General features: G+C 41.7%; 9 protein-coding genes and 1 non-coding gene across 10 annotated transcripts; 6 read left to right on the top strand and 4 right to left on the bottom strand.

The window, feature by feature from the left end:
• The first annotated feature begins 726 nt into the window (after positions 1 to 726).
• DI49_2349 lies at positions 727 to 797 on the top strand. Its single transcript has one exon. It is a non-coding gene; the product is annotated as a tRNA-Gly (tRNA).
• A 582-nt stretch (positions 798 to 1,379) lies between these two features.
• On the top strand, positions 1,380 to 3,035 carry THI20 (trifunctional hydroxymethylpyrimidine kinase/phosphomethylpyrimidine kinase/thiaminase; the record flags this gene model as incomplete). Its single annotated transcript, XM_018365481.1, has 1 exon — positions 1,380 to 3,035. One exon carries the CDS (start codon positions 1,380 to 1,382, stop codon positions 3,033 to 3,035), a length of 1,656 nt encoding a protein of 551 aa, XP_018221736.1.
• Positions 3,036 to 4,528: 1,493 nt separating this feature from the next.
• DI49_2347 (dipeptidyl-peptidase III) lies at positions 4,529 to 6,661 on the bottom strand (the record flags this gene model as incomplete). The annotated part of the gene is made up of 1 exon (XM_018365480.1): positions 4,529 to 6,661. One exon carries the CDS (start codon positions 6,659 to 6,661, stop codon positions 4,529 to 4,531), a length of 2,133 nt encoding a protein of 710 aa, XP_018221735.1.
• Positions 6,662 to 6,950: 289 nt separating this feature from the next.
• Positions 6,951 to 8,213, bottom strand: ARG1 (argininosuccinate synthase; the record flags this gene model as incomplete). The annotated part of the gene is made up of 1 exon (XM_018365479.1): positions 6,951 to 8,213. One exon carries the CDS (start codon positions 8,211 to 8,213, stop codon positions 6,951 to 6,953), a length of 1,263 nt encoding a protein of 420 aa, XP_018221734.1.
• A 785-nt stretch (positions 8,214 to 8,998) lies between these two features.
• GPD2 (glycerol-3-phosphate dehydrogenase (NAD(+)) GPD2) lies at positions 8,999 to 10,318 on the bottom strand (the record flags this gene model as incomplete). Its single annotated transcript, XM_018365478.1, has 1 exon — positions 8,999 to 10,318. One exon carries the CDS (start codon positions 10,316 to 10,318, stop codon positions 8,999 to 9,001), a length of 1,320 nt encoding a protein of 439 aa, XP_018221733.1.
• Positions 10,319 to 11,394: 1,076 nt separating this feature from the next.
• MAM3 (Mam3p) lies at positions 11,395 to 13,545 on the top strand (the record flags this gene model as incomplete). The annotated part of the gene is made up of 1 exon (XM_018365477.1): positions 11,395 to 13,545. The coding sequence occupies one exon, from the start codon at positions 11,395 to 11,397 to the stop codon at positions 13,543 to 13,545; it is 2,151 nt and encodes a 716-aa protein (XP_018221732.1).
• Positions 13,546 to 13,784: 239 nt separating this feature from the next.
• On the bottom strand, positions 13,785 to 15,269 carry PRS5 (ribose phosphate diphosphokinase subunit PRS5; the record flags this gene model as incomplete). The annotated part of the gene is made up of 1 exon (XM_018365476.1): positions 13,785 to 15,269. The coding sequence occupies one exon, from the start codon at positions 15,267 to 15,269 to the stop codon at positions 13,785 to 13,787; it is 1,485 nt and encodes a 494-aa protein (XP_018221731.1).
• Positions 15,270 to 15,519: 250 nt separating this feature from the next.
• APM4 (Apm4p) lies at positions 15,520 to 16,995 on the top strand (the record flags this gene model as incomplete). The annotated part of the gene is made up of 1 exon (XM_018365475.1): positions 15,520 to 16,995. One exon carries the CDS (start codon positions 15,520 to 15,522, stop codon positions 16,993 to 16,995), a length of 1,476 nt encoding a protein of 491 aa, XP_018221730.1.
• A 242-nt stretch (positions 16,996 to 17,237) lies between these two features.
• Positions 17,238 to 20,111, top strand: CRT10 (Crt10p; the record flags this gene model as incomplete). The annotated part of the gene is made up of 1 exon (XM_018365474.1): positions 17,238 to 20,111. One exon carries the CDS (start codon positions 17,238 to 17,240, stop codon positions 20,109 to 20,111), a length of 2,874 nt encoding a protein of 957 aa, XP_018221729.1.
• Positions 20,112 to 20,314: 203 nt separating this feature from the next.
• MET22 (3'(2'),5'-bisphosphate nucleotidase) lies at positions 20,315 to 21,388 on the top strand (the record flags this gene model as incomplete). The annotated part of the gene is made up of 1 exon (XM_018365473.1): positions 20,315 to 21,388. One exon carries the CDS (start codon positions 20,315 to 20,317, stop codon positions 21,386 to 21,388), a length of 1,074 nt encoding a protein of 357 aa, XP_018221728.1.
• Positions 21,389 to 21,437: the final 49 nt, after the last annotated feature.

Below are 21,437 nucleotides of genomic sequence, written 5' to 3'. Positions count from 1 at the left end.
ATGATTCTGTTCCTCTTTTTATATGTTGTCATTCATTGATCCTATTACAATATCAATCCTTGCGCTTCAGCTTCCATTAATTTCGACGACACTTTGAATCTTAACTTACTGGTCTAGTAATTAGTGTCATCTTTTAGCACCGTATATAATAGTAATAGATGGACGATAGTAGGATCTTGTTCCAACACAATCATATAGTTTAGTTACGTTTTACAGGTGAGCAAAATATATGCAGCCGTACAGATCGTCTTATTTATTCAAACGGCTAGCCAAGAATACTATTTTAGACCTGTCGGCAGAACATCCTTTATAAATGTTTACCGCGATAAAGTCTGAAAAAACTGCAACGTGGTGAAGGTGAAGAGATAGTAATTCTACAAGTGAACACAGTAAAAAAAGCAATTACGGGCATATTTTGCAAGATCCTTTTTGTAAAATTGCAAATTAGATTAAGGTAGCAATATTTATCTAACAATATGACGAGTGGTATTTTAAAAACTTTATTTATAATTATTCACAACTCTCGCTGATTGGAAATAGAAAAACAATAACGAAAAAAAAGATGTTTAAAAAAATTACGCGGCTTATATTTACCACGAAAGACGCATAACATCAACTCGACTGACGTGCCTGTTGAGGTATRRACAATATCCGTAATTTAAACACCTACTAGCCAAAAGTACAATTTCACAATACAACATGGAAATCGCAGACCTTCAAGAAAAAGCGCAAGTGGTTTAGTGGTAAAATCCAACGTTGCCATCGTTGGGCCCCCGGTTCGATTCCGGGCTTGCGCATTTCTTTTTATCTTTCTTGTATTTCAAGTTGTTTTTTGCCAATTGAATTGCTTGAAAGCTAATTCTTTTTTATATATATTCTCTGTCATAGTCAACAATAGGGACAACGAAAATTAGACTTTTTAACTTTTTTTAGACATCTCCAGTTATGCCCTATTGTTTCTATTTGTTTCCTATTATTCTTTTCGCTTGAGATTACTTACTATTAAGCAGAATCGCCTTTCCTTCCCTTACTTGCATACATGAAGAGATCAAAACTGCGCCGTTGGGCCGCATGAAACTGCACACGAGATCGAATCATTCTTGGCAGTTACCGGAAGTGTTGCCTTTCCATGGTACTCCGGTCTTCCTTAGCGACGTGTATATGTATAGCATCTATTTTCTTATAGCTCAATGCTCCCCGCTAACAGGAAACCCATAGAGCTGTGTCAGCTAACTTGAAAAAATGCTATTATTTAAGCCACATAGACGAAACATACAAAAGACGAAGCAGAAATCATAGCATGTAGTACCTGTTTTTCTTCTTTAGCTTTTACACGCCCCAATATATAAATATATAAGGACGACCGCTCACGTTTTACAATGACCTACGCTTCAGTCAGCATCAACACTCCCCCACCATATCTTACTTTGGCCAGCAACGAAAAATTGCCAGTCGTGTTATCCATCGCTGGAACAGACCCCAGTGGTGGTGCTGGTCTGGAAGCTGATATGAAAACTATCACGGCGCACAGATGTTATGCCATGACATGTGTCACCTCTGTAAATGTTCAAACTCCAGCAAAAGTCTACAGTATTCACAACACACCAAAGGATGTTGTATCTCAAATCTTGGACACCAATTTACAAGACATGAAATGTGATGTTATCAAGACCGGTATGCTTACCGTACCTGCTATTGAGGTTTTGCACGAAAAGTTGTTGCAACTTGGTGAAAATAGACCTAAACTGGTGGTTGATCCAGTCTTTGTTGCTACTGCCGGTTCTTCATTAGCTGGCGAAGATGTAGTTACTTTGATTAGGGACAAAATTGCTCCTTTTGCAGAAGTTTTGACACCTAATATTCCAGAGTGTTTCAAACTGCTAGGCGAAGAAAGAAAAATTAACAAACTGCATGATATTTTTGAAATAGGTAAGGAACTTGCCAAAATCACTAAATGTGCCAATATCCTAGTGAAAGGTGGCCATATTCCATGGAGTGACGAAGGTGAAAAATACATTACCGATGTTCTTTACTTAGGTGCAGAACAAAAGTTTATCGTCTTTAAAGGCAATTTCGTCAATACCACGCACACCCATGGTACCGGATGCACTCTTGCTTCTGCCATTGCGTCCAACCTAGCTCGTGGTTATTCTCTTCCTCAATCTGTTTACGGTGGTGTTGAATACGTCCAAAATGCCGTGGCCATTGGCTGTGATGTTACCAACCCACAAATTAAGGATAATGGCCCAATAAATCATGTCTATGCTATAGAAATCCCACTAGAAAAAATGATTACCGATGAATGCTTTACCGCACTAGACGTCTTACCTAAAAAGCAAATTGCAAGTGCTGCTGACAAAATTCCAGGCGGCAATTTTTTCGAATACTTGATCAATCACCCTAAAGTTAAGCCACACTGGGACTCATATGTGAACCACGAATTTGTTAAAAAGGTGGCTGACGGTACATTAGAGCGTAAGAAGTTCAGATTCTTTATTGAACAAGATTATGCATACTTAGTTGACTACGCTAGAGTTCACTGTATCGCGGGTAGTAAAGCTCCATGTCTAGAAGATATAGAGAAGGAATTATCCATTGTTGCAAGTGTTCGTAATGAAATGGGTGAGCATGAAAAGAGACTAACGGAAGAATTTGGTGTCCCAGACCAAGCATACTTCCAAAACATTGCTAGAGGACCAGCATTAAAGGCCTACTCTCGTTACTTCAATGATGTTTCCAGAAGAGGTAACTGGCAAGAGTTAGTTGCCGCCTTGACTCCTTGTTTAATGGGTTATGGTTATGCTTTGACCAAGATGAAGGGTAAAGTCACTGCAGCTGAGGGTTCTGCTTACTACAAGTGGTGTGAAACTTACAGTTCTCCATGGTACTGTGCTGCCATGGCCGAAGGTGAACTACTTCTAAATCACATCTTGGAAACATACCCTCCAGAGCAACTTGATACATTGGTGACGATCTATGCTGAAGTTTGTGAATTGGAAACTAATTTCTGGACTGCCGCCCTAGAATACGAATGATAGATAAAATGACTTATACAACAAGATAAATATTTTTTATGTAACAAATTATAAAACAAATAAAAAAAATGACGTACAAGAATGCCTTGTTAGCAATCTATAAAACAAAGCTTCTTTTCAAACATAAATACATTTATTTATTTAGCCTTTTCATCACACATCATTCTATCGATAAAAAAAAGTAAACCGTTAAAATCAAAGTAGCATGATACATTAAACATTAATTCATGAGTTTTTTTCGAAACCTTCATCGCGAACCATTTGTGCATTAACTTTAGCTGATTCCGGATCCAAATAGAATTTTCTCACAAATTGGAAATTACTTCTATCCAACTCTATAACTAGCGGAATACCGTTAGGGATGTCGACATCCTTGATATCTTCGTCAGAGACGCCCTCCAAGATTTTCAACAGCGATCTAACAGAACTACCATGTCCCACTATAACACATGATTCTTGGTTGTTTTTTCTAGCAATAGATAAAATAGCGTCATTTAAGAAGGGTCTCAATCTAGTGACCACTTCACAAAGAGATTCACTTTCAGGTAAAAGTTCATTAGCATTTTCTTCTGCGACATATTTTAAGCGTCTATTAGGCTCCTTAAAATCATAGCCGGTGGAGGAACCTTGATCATTCTCCTCTTGAACCATTTCCAAACTCAAGTCGACTTTAGGCGGCTTCCCATCGTAATCTCTTCTGATATACATATACTTTTCCTTGCCGTATTCTTTTAAGACTTTTGGTTTTCTTTGTCCTTGCCATGAACCATAATGGCGCTCATTCAATCTCCAAGTTTGGAACACAGGTATCTCTCCTCGCAACCCTATATCATGTAGTTCTTCATTGATGTCTGTATCTATAGTAATTATGCGGTTTTGGTGTCCTATTTTTAATTCTTCGAGAAGGACGTCCATAGTTTGCTCAGTTCGGACCAATCTTGAAGTATAACCAATTTGAGGCAAAGGGATGTTATTTGTGTCGCTATATTGCTTGATCAATTTTGCGGAATGGCGAGCCTGAGATTTACCTTTTTCAGTTAGTTTGGCATCTATCCATCCACAGAATATATTCTCTGAGTTCAGTTCGCTTTGACCATGTCTTAAAATAAATAGTTTAAAAGTGTCGCCAACAGTCATATTTCGTACCACTAGTAATCGTATCTCAGCTCTCTTGGTCCCCTCGGGAAGGTGTTTTGGTAATCTGTTCAATTGTACGCTTTTTTTTCGCTGTTAATTATAGCAGTACTTCTATTGTTCTATTAAACTTTTCAATGGATTTCGGCATTATCAATCATTTCACAATTCAATCTGAAATGAAAAAAAAAAAAAAAAGAAGAAAAGAAGAAACAAATAAAGAAAGCAGATTTGATTAGCAATAGGTGTTGACTAGCCTCTTTCCGTTCATTCGATTTCTGTTACTTATACAATTAAATAGCTTTGACTAAGCATTACGTAACAATTGCTTATTCAAACTTTGGCTGCTAAAATGACATTTACAGTTCTCTATCCAGGAAGGATTGTAACATGCCTCGCGGAGTTTCTTCGTATTCTACCAAAGAAACATTCTCGCCATTGACATGTGAATTTGCCTGAATAAATTGCCTTCTTGGTAATCTCTTGGAAACAACAATGTCTCTCAAAGAGGCCAAATCTGGTGTCACAGTTGATCTATCGATAAAATACTTACTACCTTGTTCCACGTCACCTGAGCATTTGTAAACATGTAAATGTTGTAAGTAGTCCTTTACACATTCAAGCCCGGCAGTCTTGATGAGAGTTTTATCCAACTTGATGGTGAAGTCATCCATCGTGTCGTTGATTTCCAACTTTAGGAAATTCTTGTCTTTACAATGCTTCATGAATGTTTTCATGATAGAGTATCTCGCTTGCATGTGTGGTTGCCCCCATTTTCCAGTTTTAGGGTTCCAATATTCTAGCGCCAATAGACCTGCACGGGCCATTTGTAAATACCCAGCATATACCACATTATCCTGAGATTCCTCATCATGAAAACCAAAAATATCCAAAATCTTCCTATTAGTAATCAAAAACATGGCGATTACTTCAGCACGACACTCTTCAAAGGGACCCGCTAATTGTCCAAATTTTGAGCCCCAAGTTTCTCCCAACTTGTAGTACGTCTTCACGGAATTCCCGTCCAAACCCAAAGGTGGATGGTCCTTATCAAAGTTGAACCCATCTGTAAATTCGGTCAATAGTTTCCCTGATCCATGGCCTAATAATTCATGGATTCCTACTTGAACTTCAAAGGATTCACTCTGATACTGTTCAAAAATTAAACGATCTTCGGCGGAAATGAAACTTGGTGGGTGCTTAGATGAGCTTTTGGCAGCCGCGCTCAAGATGTTCCCTAAAGAAACATTCTTGAACCCGATCTTTAATCTGACATCGTCATAATTTGGGATATTGATACCTGCTGGTATTCCCGACCCTGTGAATGTTAGAACTTCTAGGGAGGTGAAATCTGGTGGGTTAAAGTTCGGCTTTTCATAATCTTCAGACCACGGTAATAACGAAATAAATTCTTCAGCGTTGTTAACCAAACTAGAAAATTTGGCAGTACGTTTTTTGTTCTGAATAGCAACCAATGATTCAAATTCCCCGATTATACCAGAAGGTTCTCTGTATGTTTCGATGAATCCAATGTTCGTTTCGATGATGGGAGAAATATCCTTCACCCATAATTTTTGTGCTTCCTTATGAGAATGCGATGAGCCCGTGACGAAATGGTCGATGTATTCTTGAAGCATCGCTTTTTGAGTATCATTGGCTGCGTAATTTTGAGCCTCTTTTAGGTACGAAGCTATTAAACGCATCTCACGTGAGTGGTCACCGAATATGAATTCCACTTTGGTTGTATTATTGAGCAATATGATCTGTCCATTAGGATAGGTCTCTGCTATTTCGTTTTTAACATTCTCAGAAGCAACCCAGATTTGAAAAGATCGATCATCGATTTTTTTGATTCTTGTATTCTCAGGCAAGATGGCAAGTTCTGCGAATAGTTGCTCTTTTAAGAGGGCCATATCTTCAGGTGTTACAGGTTGACCCAGATAATATGCTGAAGTGTAACCTTGAGAAGGGAACCCTAAGAGAGCAGCCTTTTCGTCCACGTGGTAGACACCAACCGCGACCAACTCATTGATAGTGGAGAAAAGTTTATGAGATGTGAAGTTATGGTTGACGTCTGCAGGCGACAAGGTCGACGGAGATGAAGAAGGGTCGATTTTCGCCAACTTCAAAAGTTTTTGGAAGAATTCCACTTCACAACGAGGAATGAATTTACTGTCACCAAAGGATTTGTAATTACCCAAATTGGATAAAAATTGAGATACGTATTCTAGATAGAATTCCGTTTGTTGCTTTTCAGTACTATCGTCCACTGGGTACTGACCACTTAAGTTTGCGTGAATAGCAAGGACTAGGTCAAAGATCGGTTCAGTTTCATGAGAGACTTGTCTCATCACCACCCTTGAACCTGCGTGGGATGCCTTTGACATGAAATGTGCATATTTTTGCTCTTTTTCAGTCAATTGAGGAAAATATTCTGTTTTTACAGAAAGCATGCTCAAAGGAGCATCATGATCTGCGAAATACTGATTCATTTTGGGGGGTGACAATGCTGCTATCTGCTTTCTCCCCTTCAATATATGGCCTTACTTTTTCTTTTGGCCTCTTTTTTTCTCGCAAAATTGATTGAAATTTCGGCTACCTAAAAAGTACTACTAAAAGTAATTTCAAAACGGAAATATTTCTTTTTTTGCATTTTTATCCAGTTACTATATTTTTATTCTATAGTATTTATATTTATAAATATACATACGTCTACATATGTACTTGCACTATGAGAGAGTGCGGTAAGTTTGGTTTTTGAGGTAGAGAGAGTTAATTGGCTTACAAAGTCAATTCTTCACTTCTAGATTTTTTGGCCTCACCGTACTTCTTAATTCTGATGGCTTGAATGGCGATGAAACCAGTGGTGTCAGTAGGCAAGAACCCGGTCAATTCATCCATAGATGATTCAGTTGGGTCGTACAACTTTTCAGTCTTGGTAGATCTACCCAAGATGCTGACGCTACCCTTATATAGTCTGACTCTAACGGTACCGTTGACACTATTTTGGGAAGGTTGGATCATGGATCTGATGTATTCACATTCTGGGGTGAAGTAGGAACCGTTGTATATCAACCTAGAGTAGTTTGGTGTAACGAAGGAGTCTCTCAATTGACGAACTTCTCTGTCCAAGGTCAAACCTTCCAAATCAACGTGGGCTCTTCTCAAAACGGTCAATGGGGCCTGTTCGTAACAACCTCTGGATTTCAAGTTGATGTAACGATCTTCGACGATATCGATTCTACCGACACCGTTGGCTCTGGCCAAATTGGATGCTGCCAAGAAGACGTCCAAAGGCTTGGTCACAGAGGTTTCCTTGGAGGTTTTGTTGTCTGTGTAGGTCAACTTAACTGGTAGACCACGCTCGAAGTCGATAGTCAAATCTTGTGGTTGGTCTGGAGCATCCATTGGGTCCACGGTCAACTTCCACATGTCCTTTGGTGGGGTGGTATCTGGGTCTTCCAAGATACCGGCTTCGTAAGAGATATGAGCTTCGTTTTCGTCAGTGGACCATGGCTTGGACTTTGTTTGGGTGACTGGGATACCCTTTTGGGCAGCGTAGTCCAACAAGTCCTTTCTACCGGCAAATCTTTCGAAAAATTCTGGCAATCTCCATGGAGTAATACACACGACATCTGGCTTCAAAGCGTAGAAAGATAGTTCGAATCTGATCTGGTCATTACCTTTACCAGTACATCCGTGAGAAACGGCGAAACAACCTTCTTGCTTAGCAACATCGATTTGGGCCTTGGCAATAACCGGTCTAGCCAAAGAAGTACCCAATAAATAAACGTCTTCGTACACAGCATTGACCTGCACAGCAGGGAACAAAATGTCCTTGACGAATTCTTCACGACAGTCCACACTAACAAACTTACAAGCACCGATCTTCAAAGCCTTTTCTCTAGCGGCATCAAAATCTTCTTCTTGACCCAAGTTAGCCATGAAAGCCACAACTTCGTAGCCTTCATCCAGCAACCAAGCCAAAATGACGGAGGTATCCAAACCACCAGAGTAAGCCAAACAAACCTTTCCTTTAGACATTGTGATATGCGAGTATGTGTATTTTTTGTATGTGTGTGTGCGTAAATTAGAACGATGTTCTTATTGATGTTATCAAGACAGACAAGAGGAGAAGAGAAAGGGAAACAAGACGAGACAAGAATAAGAGAGGCAATGGCATGCGTATTAATATACCAATGGGTGCAACCCAGCCCACCCGTGGACACCTGTTCAGATTGCACTATCTGCTCTTGCGCAGTCATGGATCTGATCCAATAAGGTGAGTAATCTCTCTCTCCTGCCTTTAAATGACTCTTCCGCACGGCACCGCTAATGGAAATAACATGCGACGGCGGAATGCCACGGGCAAAAACCGCATGAGTCACGGCAATCGTGCGGTCGTCGGTAGTGACCGCGGCGAGCTTATCTCATTAGCGGAATCCATGGGGCATAATACGGCAGTCGGTTGGAGCAGTGGGTTGTAGATAACAGATAACCTTAAGGCGGAGGCATCTTGAGACGGTCAATGTGGTAGTGGATGGAGGGGTCGTGTCTTTCGTTATTTGGGGCGTAATATGTAGACGAGAATAGCAGTAAAGTAGTAATCGTATATATATAGAAATTAACGTTAAAGGAAAGATTTAGAGAGAACGTCAGAAAGACGGAAAGAGAAAGAGAGAAATAGAAAATTATAGTAGTAGTAGTAGTAGTAGTAGTAGTAGTAGTAGTAGTAGTAGTAGTAGTAGTAGAGTTTGTGTATAATGATAAACTGAAAAAAAAAGAACAACATAAAAAAAAAGATCAAAAGTGTGCCTGCGGGCGTCTGTCTATTTGTCCTCGATGTCTAGTTCTTCAATCATTTCCGGTAGGTCTTCCATGCGGACGTTGTTGTAAACTATCTGGTACACCGCCTCGAACAGTGGGTATTCTTGGGTCAACTCACACGTTTGCAGCCACTCGTGGACTTCTCTGCATGTGATGATCCCCTGGGCGGACTGGCCGTTTAGCAGTTCCTTTTCTGCTTCCAGGGCGGACTTGCCGGTCTTGGCCATGTACGTAGCGACCTTGACGTTTCTGCCGCCTGAACATGTGGTGATTAGATCAGCCACACCAGCGGACTCCTGGTAGTAGGTCTCGACCTTGGATTCCGGGAAGAACATTCTCCCGAACTTGATGATCTCGCCCAGACCCAGTCTCTGGATGGCAGCGGAGGCGTTGTTACCCCATCCCATGCCTTCTACGAACCCGCAGGCCAGTGCTACGACGTTTTTCAAAGCACCTGCAATGGAGATACCAGCAACATCGTCGATGACGTTGACGTGGAAGTAAGGTCTGTGGAACAGTAGTTTTAGAACCTTGTGGTCTACGTCCTTGCCTTCACCTTGGTAGTCCTTTGGCAGTTGGTAGGCCACGGTGGTTTCGGACCAGTGTTCCTTGGCCACTTCGGGGGCTAGGTTGGCGCCGGATAATGCACCACATTGGACTCCTAACTCGTCGGTGACGTAGGAGGACAGCAACTGAACACCCTTGGAGCCCAGTTCGAACCCTTTGAGACACGAGATGGCTCTTACGTGAGGGGCCACGTGGCCTTGTAGCTGTTTGACTATATTAGGTAAGAATTGATGAGGGATGTTGAAGACAAGGATATCAGCACCCTTGATGGAATGCAAAAGATCGGGATCAGCCACCAGGTTGTGGGGCAGGTCGATATTTGGTAGATATTTGACGTTTTGATGTCTTGTATTTATGATATCCGTTAGATTTTCGTCACCGATCTTCTCATCAAACACCCACATTCTCACTTCCGGGTTGAAAATATGAGAATGCAGCTCTGTGTTTTCTGCAATAACTTTGGCGATGGTGGTCCCCCAGTTACCGGAACCAATCACTGTGATYTTGAAAGGCTCACGTTTCAAATGCATAATCGACACCGCAGAGTCTGATCTTTTGAACGGATGGTCATCTTGGTTACCGTTGTGCGATTTGTGGTTGATATGAGCAGTCATCTTCGAGCGCAGTTGTATCTGAAATGTTCTTCTTGAGCAAGTGGAACTTAAAGGGAAAAATTTATATGCACGATGAGCAGATAACACCGGATGCGTTCGCTTGAGGAATGTGTATCTTGTTAACCGTCTGAGAGCAAGCATGGATAAGGAAGGGGGGAGCGAAGGAAAGGAAAAGGAAAAGGGAATTAATCTTTTAAAAATACATAAACTTAAAATTAAATATATAAAAAAAAAAAAAAATATTCTAAAAGGAACAGAAAGAAGAACCCAATGATGAATCAAAGAAAAACCTAAGARTGAAAAAAAWAAAAAAAMAWATCATAAAAAAAAAAAAAAAACAAAAAAAAAAAAGGAAAAAAAAAAAAAAAAWMATATAAAAAAWCAWAAAAAAAAAAAAAAAAAAAAAAAAAMMWARARRRAAAAAAAMWACCAAAGGAAAAAARGCAAGAAGAAAAAAAAAAACCAAAAAATACAGTAGTAAACTGGAATGACAACGTACTACAGAACAATAGATAAATCGGAATAACAAATCACAATGGGTCCGTGAAATAATCAGAGTCCTCTCCCCTCACCAATCCATCAGCACCTCGGCGCAAAAGCGTAATATAACAATGGGAAATTGACACCCTCGCCATATTGTTTCGAGCATACCCAACTTCTCTCATCATGTGAAGGGGCACAGGACCCGACAATGATGACTGAATCCTTAGAGATGTGCACTTGCATGATGGCGATGCGGATTACGATGGAAGATGGTGATGGCGCTTTCATGCTCCAGTTTTAATTTTTCGCTCTCCCGAATTGCTGTCATCGGGTGGGGGTGGGTGATGGCTCAGGGATAGCTCATCGCACACGGCCGCCGCGCAGCGGTGGCTGGGTTGAGGAAGGCGCGGGTGCTCGGGTGTTCCGGTTTTATAACCGGAGTTTGGATTACGTACGAGACGACATACGCCCTAGGGTTTGGATGTCTTTTTGTCAGGGTATTGATCGACCTGTTTTTTAGGGTTAGGGCTTGTGTTTCTTTCTTTTTTTTCTTTCCTTTTTTGAGTTTTACAATTGATGGTGGGAAAAGGGACCTTAACAAATGATTGAATGATTGTATTGCATTCTTGTTCATTGCGCAGTGCCTAGAAGAAAGAATCGGTATTGTTTGTTACTTCTCTGCTGCTACTCTCACCAAACACTCACCGCTCCGCCATACATACACATACACATATATGTCGTTATTGTCGTTAAGGTCCAGGTCACGATCTGGCGCCCCTCATTGGCTGTACATGTTCCTGTATCACATCTTCACCATTCCCAAGATATACTCGCTCCCGTTGGTCTCTAGGTCGCACGGGTTTGGTACAAGAGACGCTGTCGACTCCGGCCCTAGCCCCGGCGGCGAGGCTGGCGTGACCACGTACTACATCATCTCTGTCATCCTGGTTTTGCTGGGTGGGGTGTTTGCCGGGCTGACGCTGGCGCTGATGGGCCAGGACGAAGTGTACCTGAAAGTCATCAGCACGTCCGGCTCGCACTCGGAGAAGAAGCTGGCCAACCGGGTGCTCAACCTGATATCGAAGGGCAAGCACTGGGTCCTGGTCACGCTGCTTCTCTCTAACGTCATCACCAATGAAACCCTGCCTATTGTTCTGGACAGGTGTCTTGGGGGTGGCTGGCAAGCTGTCTTCCTGTCCACGATTCTGATTGTCATTTTTGGTGAGATCATCCCACAGAGTGTCTGTGTCAAGTACGGGCTGCAAGTCGGCGCCTTCTTCTGTCCCTTCGTTCTCGTCCTGATGTACGCGATGTATCCAGTCGCGTACCCGATTGCCACCTTGCTGGACTACATGCTAGGTGAGGACCATGGTACCATGTACAAAAAGTCCGGGTTGAAAACTTTGGTCACTTTGCACAGAACCATGGGTGTGGAACGGTTGACCCAGGACGAAGTCACCATCATCTCTGCTGTTTTGGACCTGAAGGAAAAAAAAGTCGAGGAAATCATGACCCCGATTGAAAACGTCTTCACGATGAGTGCTGACACCATCCTGGACGACACAACTGTCGAAAAGATCTTCAACTCGGGCTTTTCCAGAATCCCGATTTTCTTGCCCAATGAACCAAACAACTTCATCGGAATGCTACTGGTCCGCGTCCTTATCTCCTACGACCCTGATGATTGTCTGCCCATCTCCCATTTCCCCCTGGCCACATTGCCCGAAACGTCTCCAAAGACATCTTGCCTGAATATTTTGAACTATTTCCAGGAGGGAAAAGCCCACATGTGTGTCGTTAGCAAAGAACCAGGTTCCTCTCATGGCGCCATTGGTGTTTTGACTTTGGAAGATGTCATCGAGGAATTGATCGGCGAAGAAATTGTAGACGAGTCCGATGTCTTTGTGGACATGCATCAGCACATCATGAGGCAACAACCGGGCCCCTTAAGCAAAAGACACATCACCTCTTATTTGCATCATTTGTACACCAACTCTCATAAGGACCATCGCAATGCTGACCAGATAGACGAGTCTTCCCCTCTTTTATCTCCATCTACTTCCAACCACCCAACTGAACACCAACAATTGTCTTCGGACAATAGTAAACCTGGGAATCGAAAGGTACTCAATGGCGATGTAGATAAGCCCAATCCAGCCCTGAATGCCACGTCAAGATTGGCTTTATCATCCCCGACCCCACAACCAACGGAACATAGCGTCATCATACCTTCGAACCTAGCGTCCAATCCGCTGAATATCAATAAATCCTTCGTCACCATCAAAAAGCCTTCCAATGTTCCGACCATTATCACCACCCTAACTCCCCGCCCCAGCAAAGAACAGAACACACCACCTCTCTCCAGCGATAAGTCACTCTCCACCGAAGAAAACCAACTGTTAAGTGAACATGCCGAACTATCTCGTCAAGCTATCCTCCATACTCAAAAGTCAGGCGAACCAACCAGAGTCACCACGTCGACAAACACTACGAGAAACAGTCCCGATAGCATAACAATTCCGAATTCGAATTCGGGTGCAGACCATCTCAACGAAAACCAAAACGTAACGATCTCGTCCTCTTACCAAAACACTAAAAACGGTATTGTGGAATCAGTGATCACAGTTAAGGGTGTTCCGAAGACAATCATTGGTCCCGCTAAGGACTGGGACGAATCTAGAAGCGAACACGATAATTACCGTTCTGATCGAGAAAATTCAAACTTGACTGATGACAGAGACAGTTCAAGTTCAGAAACGAGTTTATTTTCCAGTATTAAGAATAAATTCAAGAACGAGAATAACAACAACGACCGTTCCAATTACGTGAGTTCAAGAGGTTCCAATTTCGAAGCTAACGGATCTTCGTCTGCCATGAAAAGGTAAAAAAGAAAGCCACCACCATATATCTCCAATACTAAACTATAAACATGCATGAAACAGGGGAAAAAATTGAGGTGCTTTTCACCAATTATAAAGAAAGAAAGAATTACTTTTTTTTTGCTTTCTAACCTATAAATATAATGTTTTAATACATAATAGTAAACAAGAAAAAAGTAGAAATATTATACGTAAACTATCTAGGCTCATATTTCCTCATTTGGTCAATAAGAACATCGATGTCCCTACCAACCATGTTCAAACAACATAGAAATGGACTCACCATTATGGATTCTTCTGATAGCTTCACCTATTATGCAAGAAACATCAATAACGTCCACTCTTTCCTTGCCCAGGTATTGTAAGGTTCTGTCTTGAGGGACAGTATTGGAAATAATTAGCTTATCTATACTACTCTGGCCGATTCTCTCCAGTGCATCCCCAGAAAAGATACCGTGTGTAATCAGAGCGTAAACTTTGGTGGAACCTTGATCCTTCAATAATTTGGCAGCCCTCGTGATGGTGTATGAAGTATCTACTAAATCGTCCACGATAATGCACACCTTGTTTCTCACGTCACCAACAAGCATGGTGGTCTGAACAAACTTGGATGAATTAGAGGATTGAGATGAAGTGGAAGAGTTTGATGTTGTTTTTTTCATTTCTAGAGCTGCAACACCTGTGGCAATTGATGTAGTCATGTTTTGAGAAGATACAAGTGTCGTCACCAACGGTCTTGGAGATACAGGCAACGAACCACCTGAAGTCAATGTAGCATCCGGAGGACCCTTTAGTAACTGAGATCTTCTCTCTTTATGAATCAGAGCAAACGATAATTCTAGAGCGTCTGCGATCGCGGTGGCCCTCTTGGCACCACCAGCATCTGGAGAAACGATCACTGCATCTTGATAATCTGGAATGCGGTGTTGGATATAATTTTGAGCAATTGGTTTGCAGTAAAGGTTATCCACTGGGATATCAAAAAACCCTGGGAATTGTGGATCATGCAGATCCATGGTGATCACATGGTCAGCGCCCGCAGCGCTCAACAAATGAGCAATCAAAGTACCGGCTTGTACTACCCATAACTTGTAGCCCGCGTTTTGAGCGTTGAACAATTCACCTGCATCCTTGCTGTTGCTTGTGTTTTGTAATTTACCACCAGGAATCATGGGGATTCTGGAAAACGAAAGCGTTTTTTTGATTTCGGGATTGTTGTTCGCTGTGGCGTTGATGTTTGGTGTTCTGATAGGTTGAGGATTTTCCAGATTGATGGTGGATCGTATGGCACTATCCAAGCTCTTCAACGAACTTTCAGCACCTGGTCTTTGCGTCATCAATGAAGAAGACACCGGGGTGCCTGGATGCGATTCAAAAGTGTAGCTCTCCTTGGGTTTGGAAATGATGGGGGCACCCGTGGCAGTGTATGGAATATCAGGCTGTCTCGAGTAGCAGAGATACGGCATTACCGCAGTGACCCTCGAGGCAGACGCAGACTTACAAGCACTGATCAGGATCAACAGCTGCATAAGTGTGTCATTCACTTGACCGCACCCACTCTGGATGATATACACGTCCTTCTCACGAACAGACTCACGCAGGGCAATGCTCGTCTCCCCATTAGAAAACTTCCCCAATTCCACCTGCAACGGATGAATGTCTAAATTCTCACAGATCTTGGTCACCAGCTCGGGGTGCGAGTCCCCTCCAAAGACAACAATATTACTCATAGATATGCACACTGAGTTCCTAGCCTCCTAACAGCCTCCAGCAAAGCTATACATTCCTCCATCTCACGCTCATCTCATTCAGCCTTCTTCACTTAATTGCTGCCATCTATTTGCCAAAAAATTTTTTCAGATGCGTACGAAGGGTAACGGTTAGCTTTTCCTTCAATATTACTATAGGAGAACCCAAAGATGGGGCAGATAGGCCTGTATTGATACTCGAAGAGAGATAACTCAAATAATATGGTGAGAGATGATTAGTGGGGTGCTGGTATACTCGTCACGAGGCGAGCTAATATTGAATAAGTTCTTTAAGAACTCGTTGAAGCGGTCCATATCCGATATATTCCGTGTACAAGTGATCAACAATCTGGATGTCAGATCGCCCGTGTTGACGCTTGGTTCTACTACATTCCACCACATTCGGTCGAGGCGTGGGGACAATTTGTGGTTGGTAACTATTACGAGGAGCAACGCTAACAGTGCGGCTATCTGGGAGTTCTTATACAAGCTCGATTCCGTGATGAATGCGTACCGATTGGATAGAGAGGAGGCATTAAAGGAGGAGTTTATGATAGTGCACGAGATGCTTGATATCATGTTAGGTGGGAACGGGATTCCCATTGACACGGAATTGAACTCTGTGATAGCTCAGATGTCTGTGAAACCCGTGAGAAACTTGGGCGGATTGTTGGAGAGTCCTGATAGCATTGATATGCTGTCTTCCTCGTCGTCTCCCGGTTCCGTGGGGGGTGAATTACATTTCCCCAAATTTCTGAAGAAGAGAAGTAGTAGTTTCCTAGGCCAGGGTGATTCGCATCCCGACTTCTCCGATGGTAACAAGATCGCCTGGAGGCCCAAGGGAATAATACACAAGAAAGATGAAGTGTTTTTGTATGTCAATGAGAGAATGAACATACTGGTCTCTAGAGACGGATCCATTTTGAAATCATATGTTGACGGGACCATAGATATTACCACGCATCTGAGTGGGACCCCGGTCTGCAGATTTGGATTGAATGATTCTTTGGGAATGCAATCCGAAGACCAGAAAAACTGGCTATCACAACAGGACCAACATTCTCATAACGATTTTGAAAACAAAAATTGTTTTCCTAAGGCTGCTGCAGGCAGTGTTTTATTGGAGGATTGTAAGTTCCACGAATGCGTGTCAATTGATAAATTCAACAAAAACCATATTATCGAATTCGTCCCACCAGACGGTTCAATGGAATTGATGAAGTACCACGTACGAGATAACATAAACTTGCCGTTCAAGATTACACCCATTGTAGCGCATTCTACAAGAGATAACGAGGTTGATTACAGGATAACCTTGAAATCACTATTCCCGGGGAAACTCTCCGCTAAGGATGTGATATTACATATCCCTGTGCCACCAAGCACCGTAGATTGTAAAATAAGCGTTTCTAATGGTAATTGTAAATTTGTCCCAGAGGAAAATGCAATGATTTGGAGATTCAACAAGTTCAATGGGTTGACGGAAAATACTTTGAGTGCGGTTACTGTATCTACAAGTGACACCACCCAATTGAGCCTGCAACAATGGACGAGACCTCCAATGTCTTTGGATTTCGAAGTGATGATGTTTAGTAATTCAGGGCTGGTCGTACGCTATTTTACTATCTCTTCCAGAGATAGTAAGCATCGTGCTGTAAAGTGGATCAAATATATATCAAAATCAGGTTCTTACGAAGTTAGATACTAAGTCGCGTCTTATATGAATATATACTTATTATTAATGAACATCCAAATCCTTTAAAGTACGATTACTGGTAATAGTATCAGTGTTATTATTATTTCTACTACAGACATTTAATTTTATCTTTGAAAAAAAAAGGAAGGGAAAAATTCCTGCACCTGAACAATGGGTCAAAGAAATTGATTCTAACAGCGCAATTAACAGGCACTGGTATTCATTAGGCTTGAGCCATACTTGCTTTGAAGACAATGCCTTCTCAGCTACCCAACGAAACTGACGATCCTTTTACGAGATGGCTAAAATCCCGCCCCATTATACAAAGAACTATATCGACGAGAGAGTGCTTTGATTCTGAGGTGTTCTTGGCCTCTGGTGGCTGGAATGTAACTAATGAATTGCTAACGCTAAAGAAATACTACCAGCTGAAATGGCCGAACTCAAGTGGCTGTACGTTCCACCCAAAGACTATAGAGCTCATTGAAGAACGATTGCGCAGTTTGGAGGAGCATGATTCTTCATGCAAAATCCCAAATACATCTTATTCATACAAGAAAACATTTCTGGAAGATACCAAATCTGCATTGTCCAATTTAGAACCCGTTTGGGGCCCACCAAGACTTTTGAATCCAGCAGAATTGCTGTTACCACAAGATGAGAAGTTATTCGTTCAAGAGATACCACTAAAATTCGAACCTTTCCAATACACAAACAGATTTGCATATGGTGGCCTACAGTTTAAGAACAATTTATTCGTGACTTATGGAAGTTATTCTTTCCTGGCTGCTGGTCAAAGCATTGAGGTTCATAATTTTGACGTGCTTTTAAACGCTTCCTCATTAGAGATCTGTCATGCTCTATTGCCCGTGGTAATGCCAGACGATGAAGGTGTTAGAAATTCTCGTAATTCTTCTTATGTGAAATTCAAAGATGCACAATTCAATGACATACCTATGTTATCCTCTGTCAATTTTCTGAAAATCTGTAACCTTATGCATCAAGACTTCTTGTTGGCATGTGGTGATAATGGGGTTGTTTACATGTGGGAGATTTACAAGGTAATCAAAATATTCAATAAATTTACTTCAGACACCTTAGCAGGCAGCGATAACAGTCGAGAAAGGTACATAAACGTTGATCCATATATGGTGTTGAGAGTAGAGGACTCTTGTTGGAGCGTCGACGCAATCGACATAGATGGTGTAATATATATCGCTGTGGGACATAACAAGCCTGGTGTTACTGTCTTCGCCTTTGATAAGGATACCGGAAAGGAAAGGAAATACATTCATCCGCTAGACCTCCCCTCGTCTCATAACGTTCCTTGTGTTAATTTTGTCCCGAATTCAAAAGATTCCAATGGATATATTACTTTGAGTTACTGCTCCATATTTGGGAACGTTGTTACTGTTAAGATAAAGGAACACAACTCTAGTATTCTAACGAGCTTTCTTGATACCCAATTTTTTGGCGATGATTTGTGGACAGTAACTCCACTAAGTAAAAATGATTTTATGAATGTTGAAAATTTTGAATCACTGAATCTTAACTACCAAGATGGCTTCAAGGAAAATATGTTGTATTCTATTTGCCGAGATGATTTCTTACTAGGGTATTACTGTGATAACACATATCTATCAGGGAATTTTGGAATCGGTACACTACTCAATCAATTTCAAGTTCCTGTAACAGATCTACGGCTAACTTCCTCAGAAGGAATTCCAGACGAACAAATCCTACTAAGATTCACCTCATTTGATAGAAATTATACCACCACAGGCTCAATAAAATATGAGTACAGTAGAGAGGAGTTCGCACTTATCTTACATACTAGCGATTTAGATGATATGAACCATACAGTGACAAAAAGTGTTCCTTGCGAACCACATTTACGGCAGTGGACATTTTGGGACGATTTTGGTCACAAACATTACCGTACCACGGATCGTGGGTTTTCAAAGTATAAAGATATCATCAGTACCTTTCCACAAATGATAACGCCAAGCGGAAGAAATAAATCATCACAATACCAGAGTGCTTCTGACAGGAAAATCTGCGAACCTTTTACTTATAAACTTACTGATCTAGAAAACGATATTGAAGATATTTCTAGAGAATTCAATAAAAGTGTCCGCAATCTAAGAATGGACAAAAGAAGACAACTGCAAACGTCAAAAGAGTTTAAATCGCTAAGCTCAGTAAACCATCTGCCCATTATTGAGTCGGGGAATTTCTTATGGTACAACACTGACGCTGCAGCTGATTGGAGAACACTTTCAGGTAAAAATTTAAAGACTGTTCTAAAGAACCCAGAGATATGTAGCCTTCGCCTGAACTCCGTAGAGGATAATGAGGTCATCAGCGACTCTGAGAACGAAGAATCTGGCAACAACTTAACAAGTTTCCAACGTAGATATAGGAATACTGAACAGCGTGCTAATCTCAAATCAGATACACAAAAATCCTGGGGGTTCCATAACTATGTAAGAAGCGTCAAGCGGTTATTGGAGTCAGTGGTACCGGGTTCGGAAGATTCGCCGCTTGGATACCAACTACCTGAAATGCATGACGAATTCTTCCTTGTCACTACAGCACACAGGTTAGTATTAATGAAAGCGCATCCCCTCATCATTACATCAGCGACACAGCATGACATTTTCCCTCTAGATGGTGTTGTCACATGTACCTCGAAATCGTTACTGCAGGCATTGAATAGAATAAATTTTGTATGTCACATCAAGGAACTACATTGCGTAGCCATAGCCTCACAATTGGGTCTCGTTTCATTATTAAGACTAACGGAGTATAGAGGCATATATTCGTTCAGACAGGAATATATTCTGGGTTGGGAAGTACAGGACCCCACTAATCCTAGCGTAGAGTGTAGGTGCAACAGAAATCTGTTTAACGCACCCATATACGGTGTCGACGAAGAGAATTCAGATAGCTATTGCGGAGTTTGTGATGCATACTTCCCTATGGGTGATGTTTGTGGTCTTGACTACACTTACACAGCTGGCGATGAAGCGTTGAAACGTAAAGGATATGCAACACTCTACGTAGCCTCGAGAGGCGCCTTACGGGCGTTCAAGATCACCACTGAGCATGGAGCTGCCCTATTATAGCACATGTAGACACTTACATAGCCATATATAGCTCATTTCCCATTAGAACATACAAATGATCAATTTGGTAATATCACGTGGTGCTACCTCGCTTAGAAATTGCAAAGAAAGAATCATCCCATATATAAATAAGAAATGTCAACATTTCCCTTTGGCTTGGCAGAAATCAGAGGGCCAGTGACAAAGACAAGCAATAACCGGATATGGTGTTTGAAAAGGAATTATTAGTTGCAACTCAGGCAGTGCGCAAGGCGTCTTTATTGACCAAGAGAATTCAATCTGAAGTAATTTCTCATAAAGATTCTACTACCATCACCAAGAGTGACAATTCTCCAGTGACTACAGGCGATTATGCGGCACAGACAATTATTATCAACGCCATCAAGAGCAATTTCCCGGAAGACAAGGTGGTGGGTGAAGAATCCTCGGATGGGTTGAGTGATTCGTTTGTGTCAGGAATCCTGAATGAAATAAATGCCAATGACGTCGTCTACAATAAAGAATACAAACAGCGTGATTTCCAGTTCACTAATGACCAGTTCCCGCTAAAGTCTATCAAGGATGTCAGACAAATCATTGATTTCGGCAACTACGCAGGTGGCAGAAAGGGCAGGTTTTGGTGTTTGGACCCCATTGATGGGACCAAGGGGTTTTTGAGAGGCGAACAGTTTGCAGTATGCTTAGCATTAATTGTTGATGGTGTTGTCCAACTTGGCTGTATTGGGTGCCCCAACATGGTCTTGAGCTCTTATGGAAGCCAGGATTTGAAGGGCCACGAATCATTTGGTTACATCTTCCGTGCTGTCAAAGGTTTAGGTGCCTTCTACTCTCCATCTTCAGATGCTGAGTCATGGACCAAAATCCACGTTAGACATTTGAAAGACACCAAAGACATGATTACTTTGGAAGGTGTGGAAAAGGGACACTCTTCACATGATGAACAGTCTGCTATCAAAAGTAAGTTAAACATTTCCCAGTCTTTGCATTTGGATTCGCAAGCCAAGTACTGTTTATTAGCCTTGGGCTTGGCTGACGTATACTTGCGTTTGCCCATCAAGCTTTCTTACCAAGAAAAAATCTGGGACCATGCTGCAGGCAACGTTATTGTCCACGAAGCTGGTGGTATCCATACAGACGCTATGGAGAATGTTCCCTTGGACTTCGGTAATGGTAGAACCCTGGCTACTAAGGGTGTTATAGCGTCAAGTGGGCCACGTGAGTTGCACGACTTGGTTGTATCTACATCGAGTGCTGTTATTCAATCTAGAAAAGCGTAAATAAAGCATGTTTGTACTGTATTGATAGACATAAGTATATATATAGCCT

This window comes from Saccharomyces eubayanus, chromosome XV (genome assembly GCF_001298625.1).
Source record: "Saccharomyces eubayanus strain FM1318 chromosome XV, whole genome shotgun sequence".
In the NCBI taxonomy this organism is placed as follows: domain Eukaryota; kingdom Fungi; phylum Ascomycota; class Saccharomycetes; order Saccharomycetales; family Saccharomycetaceae; genus Saccharomyces; species Saccharomyces eubayanus.
Note: the sequence above shows the minus strand (reverse complement) of the source record. Positions and strands in the feature narration are given on the sequence as shown.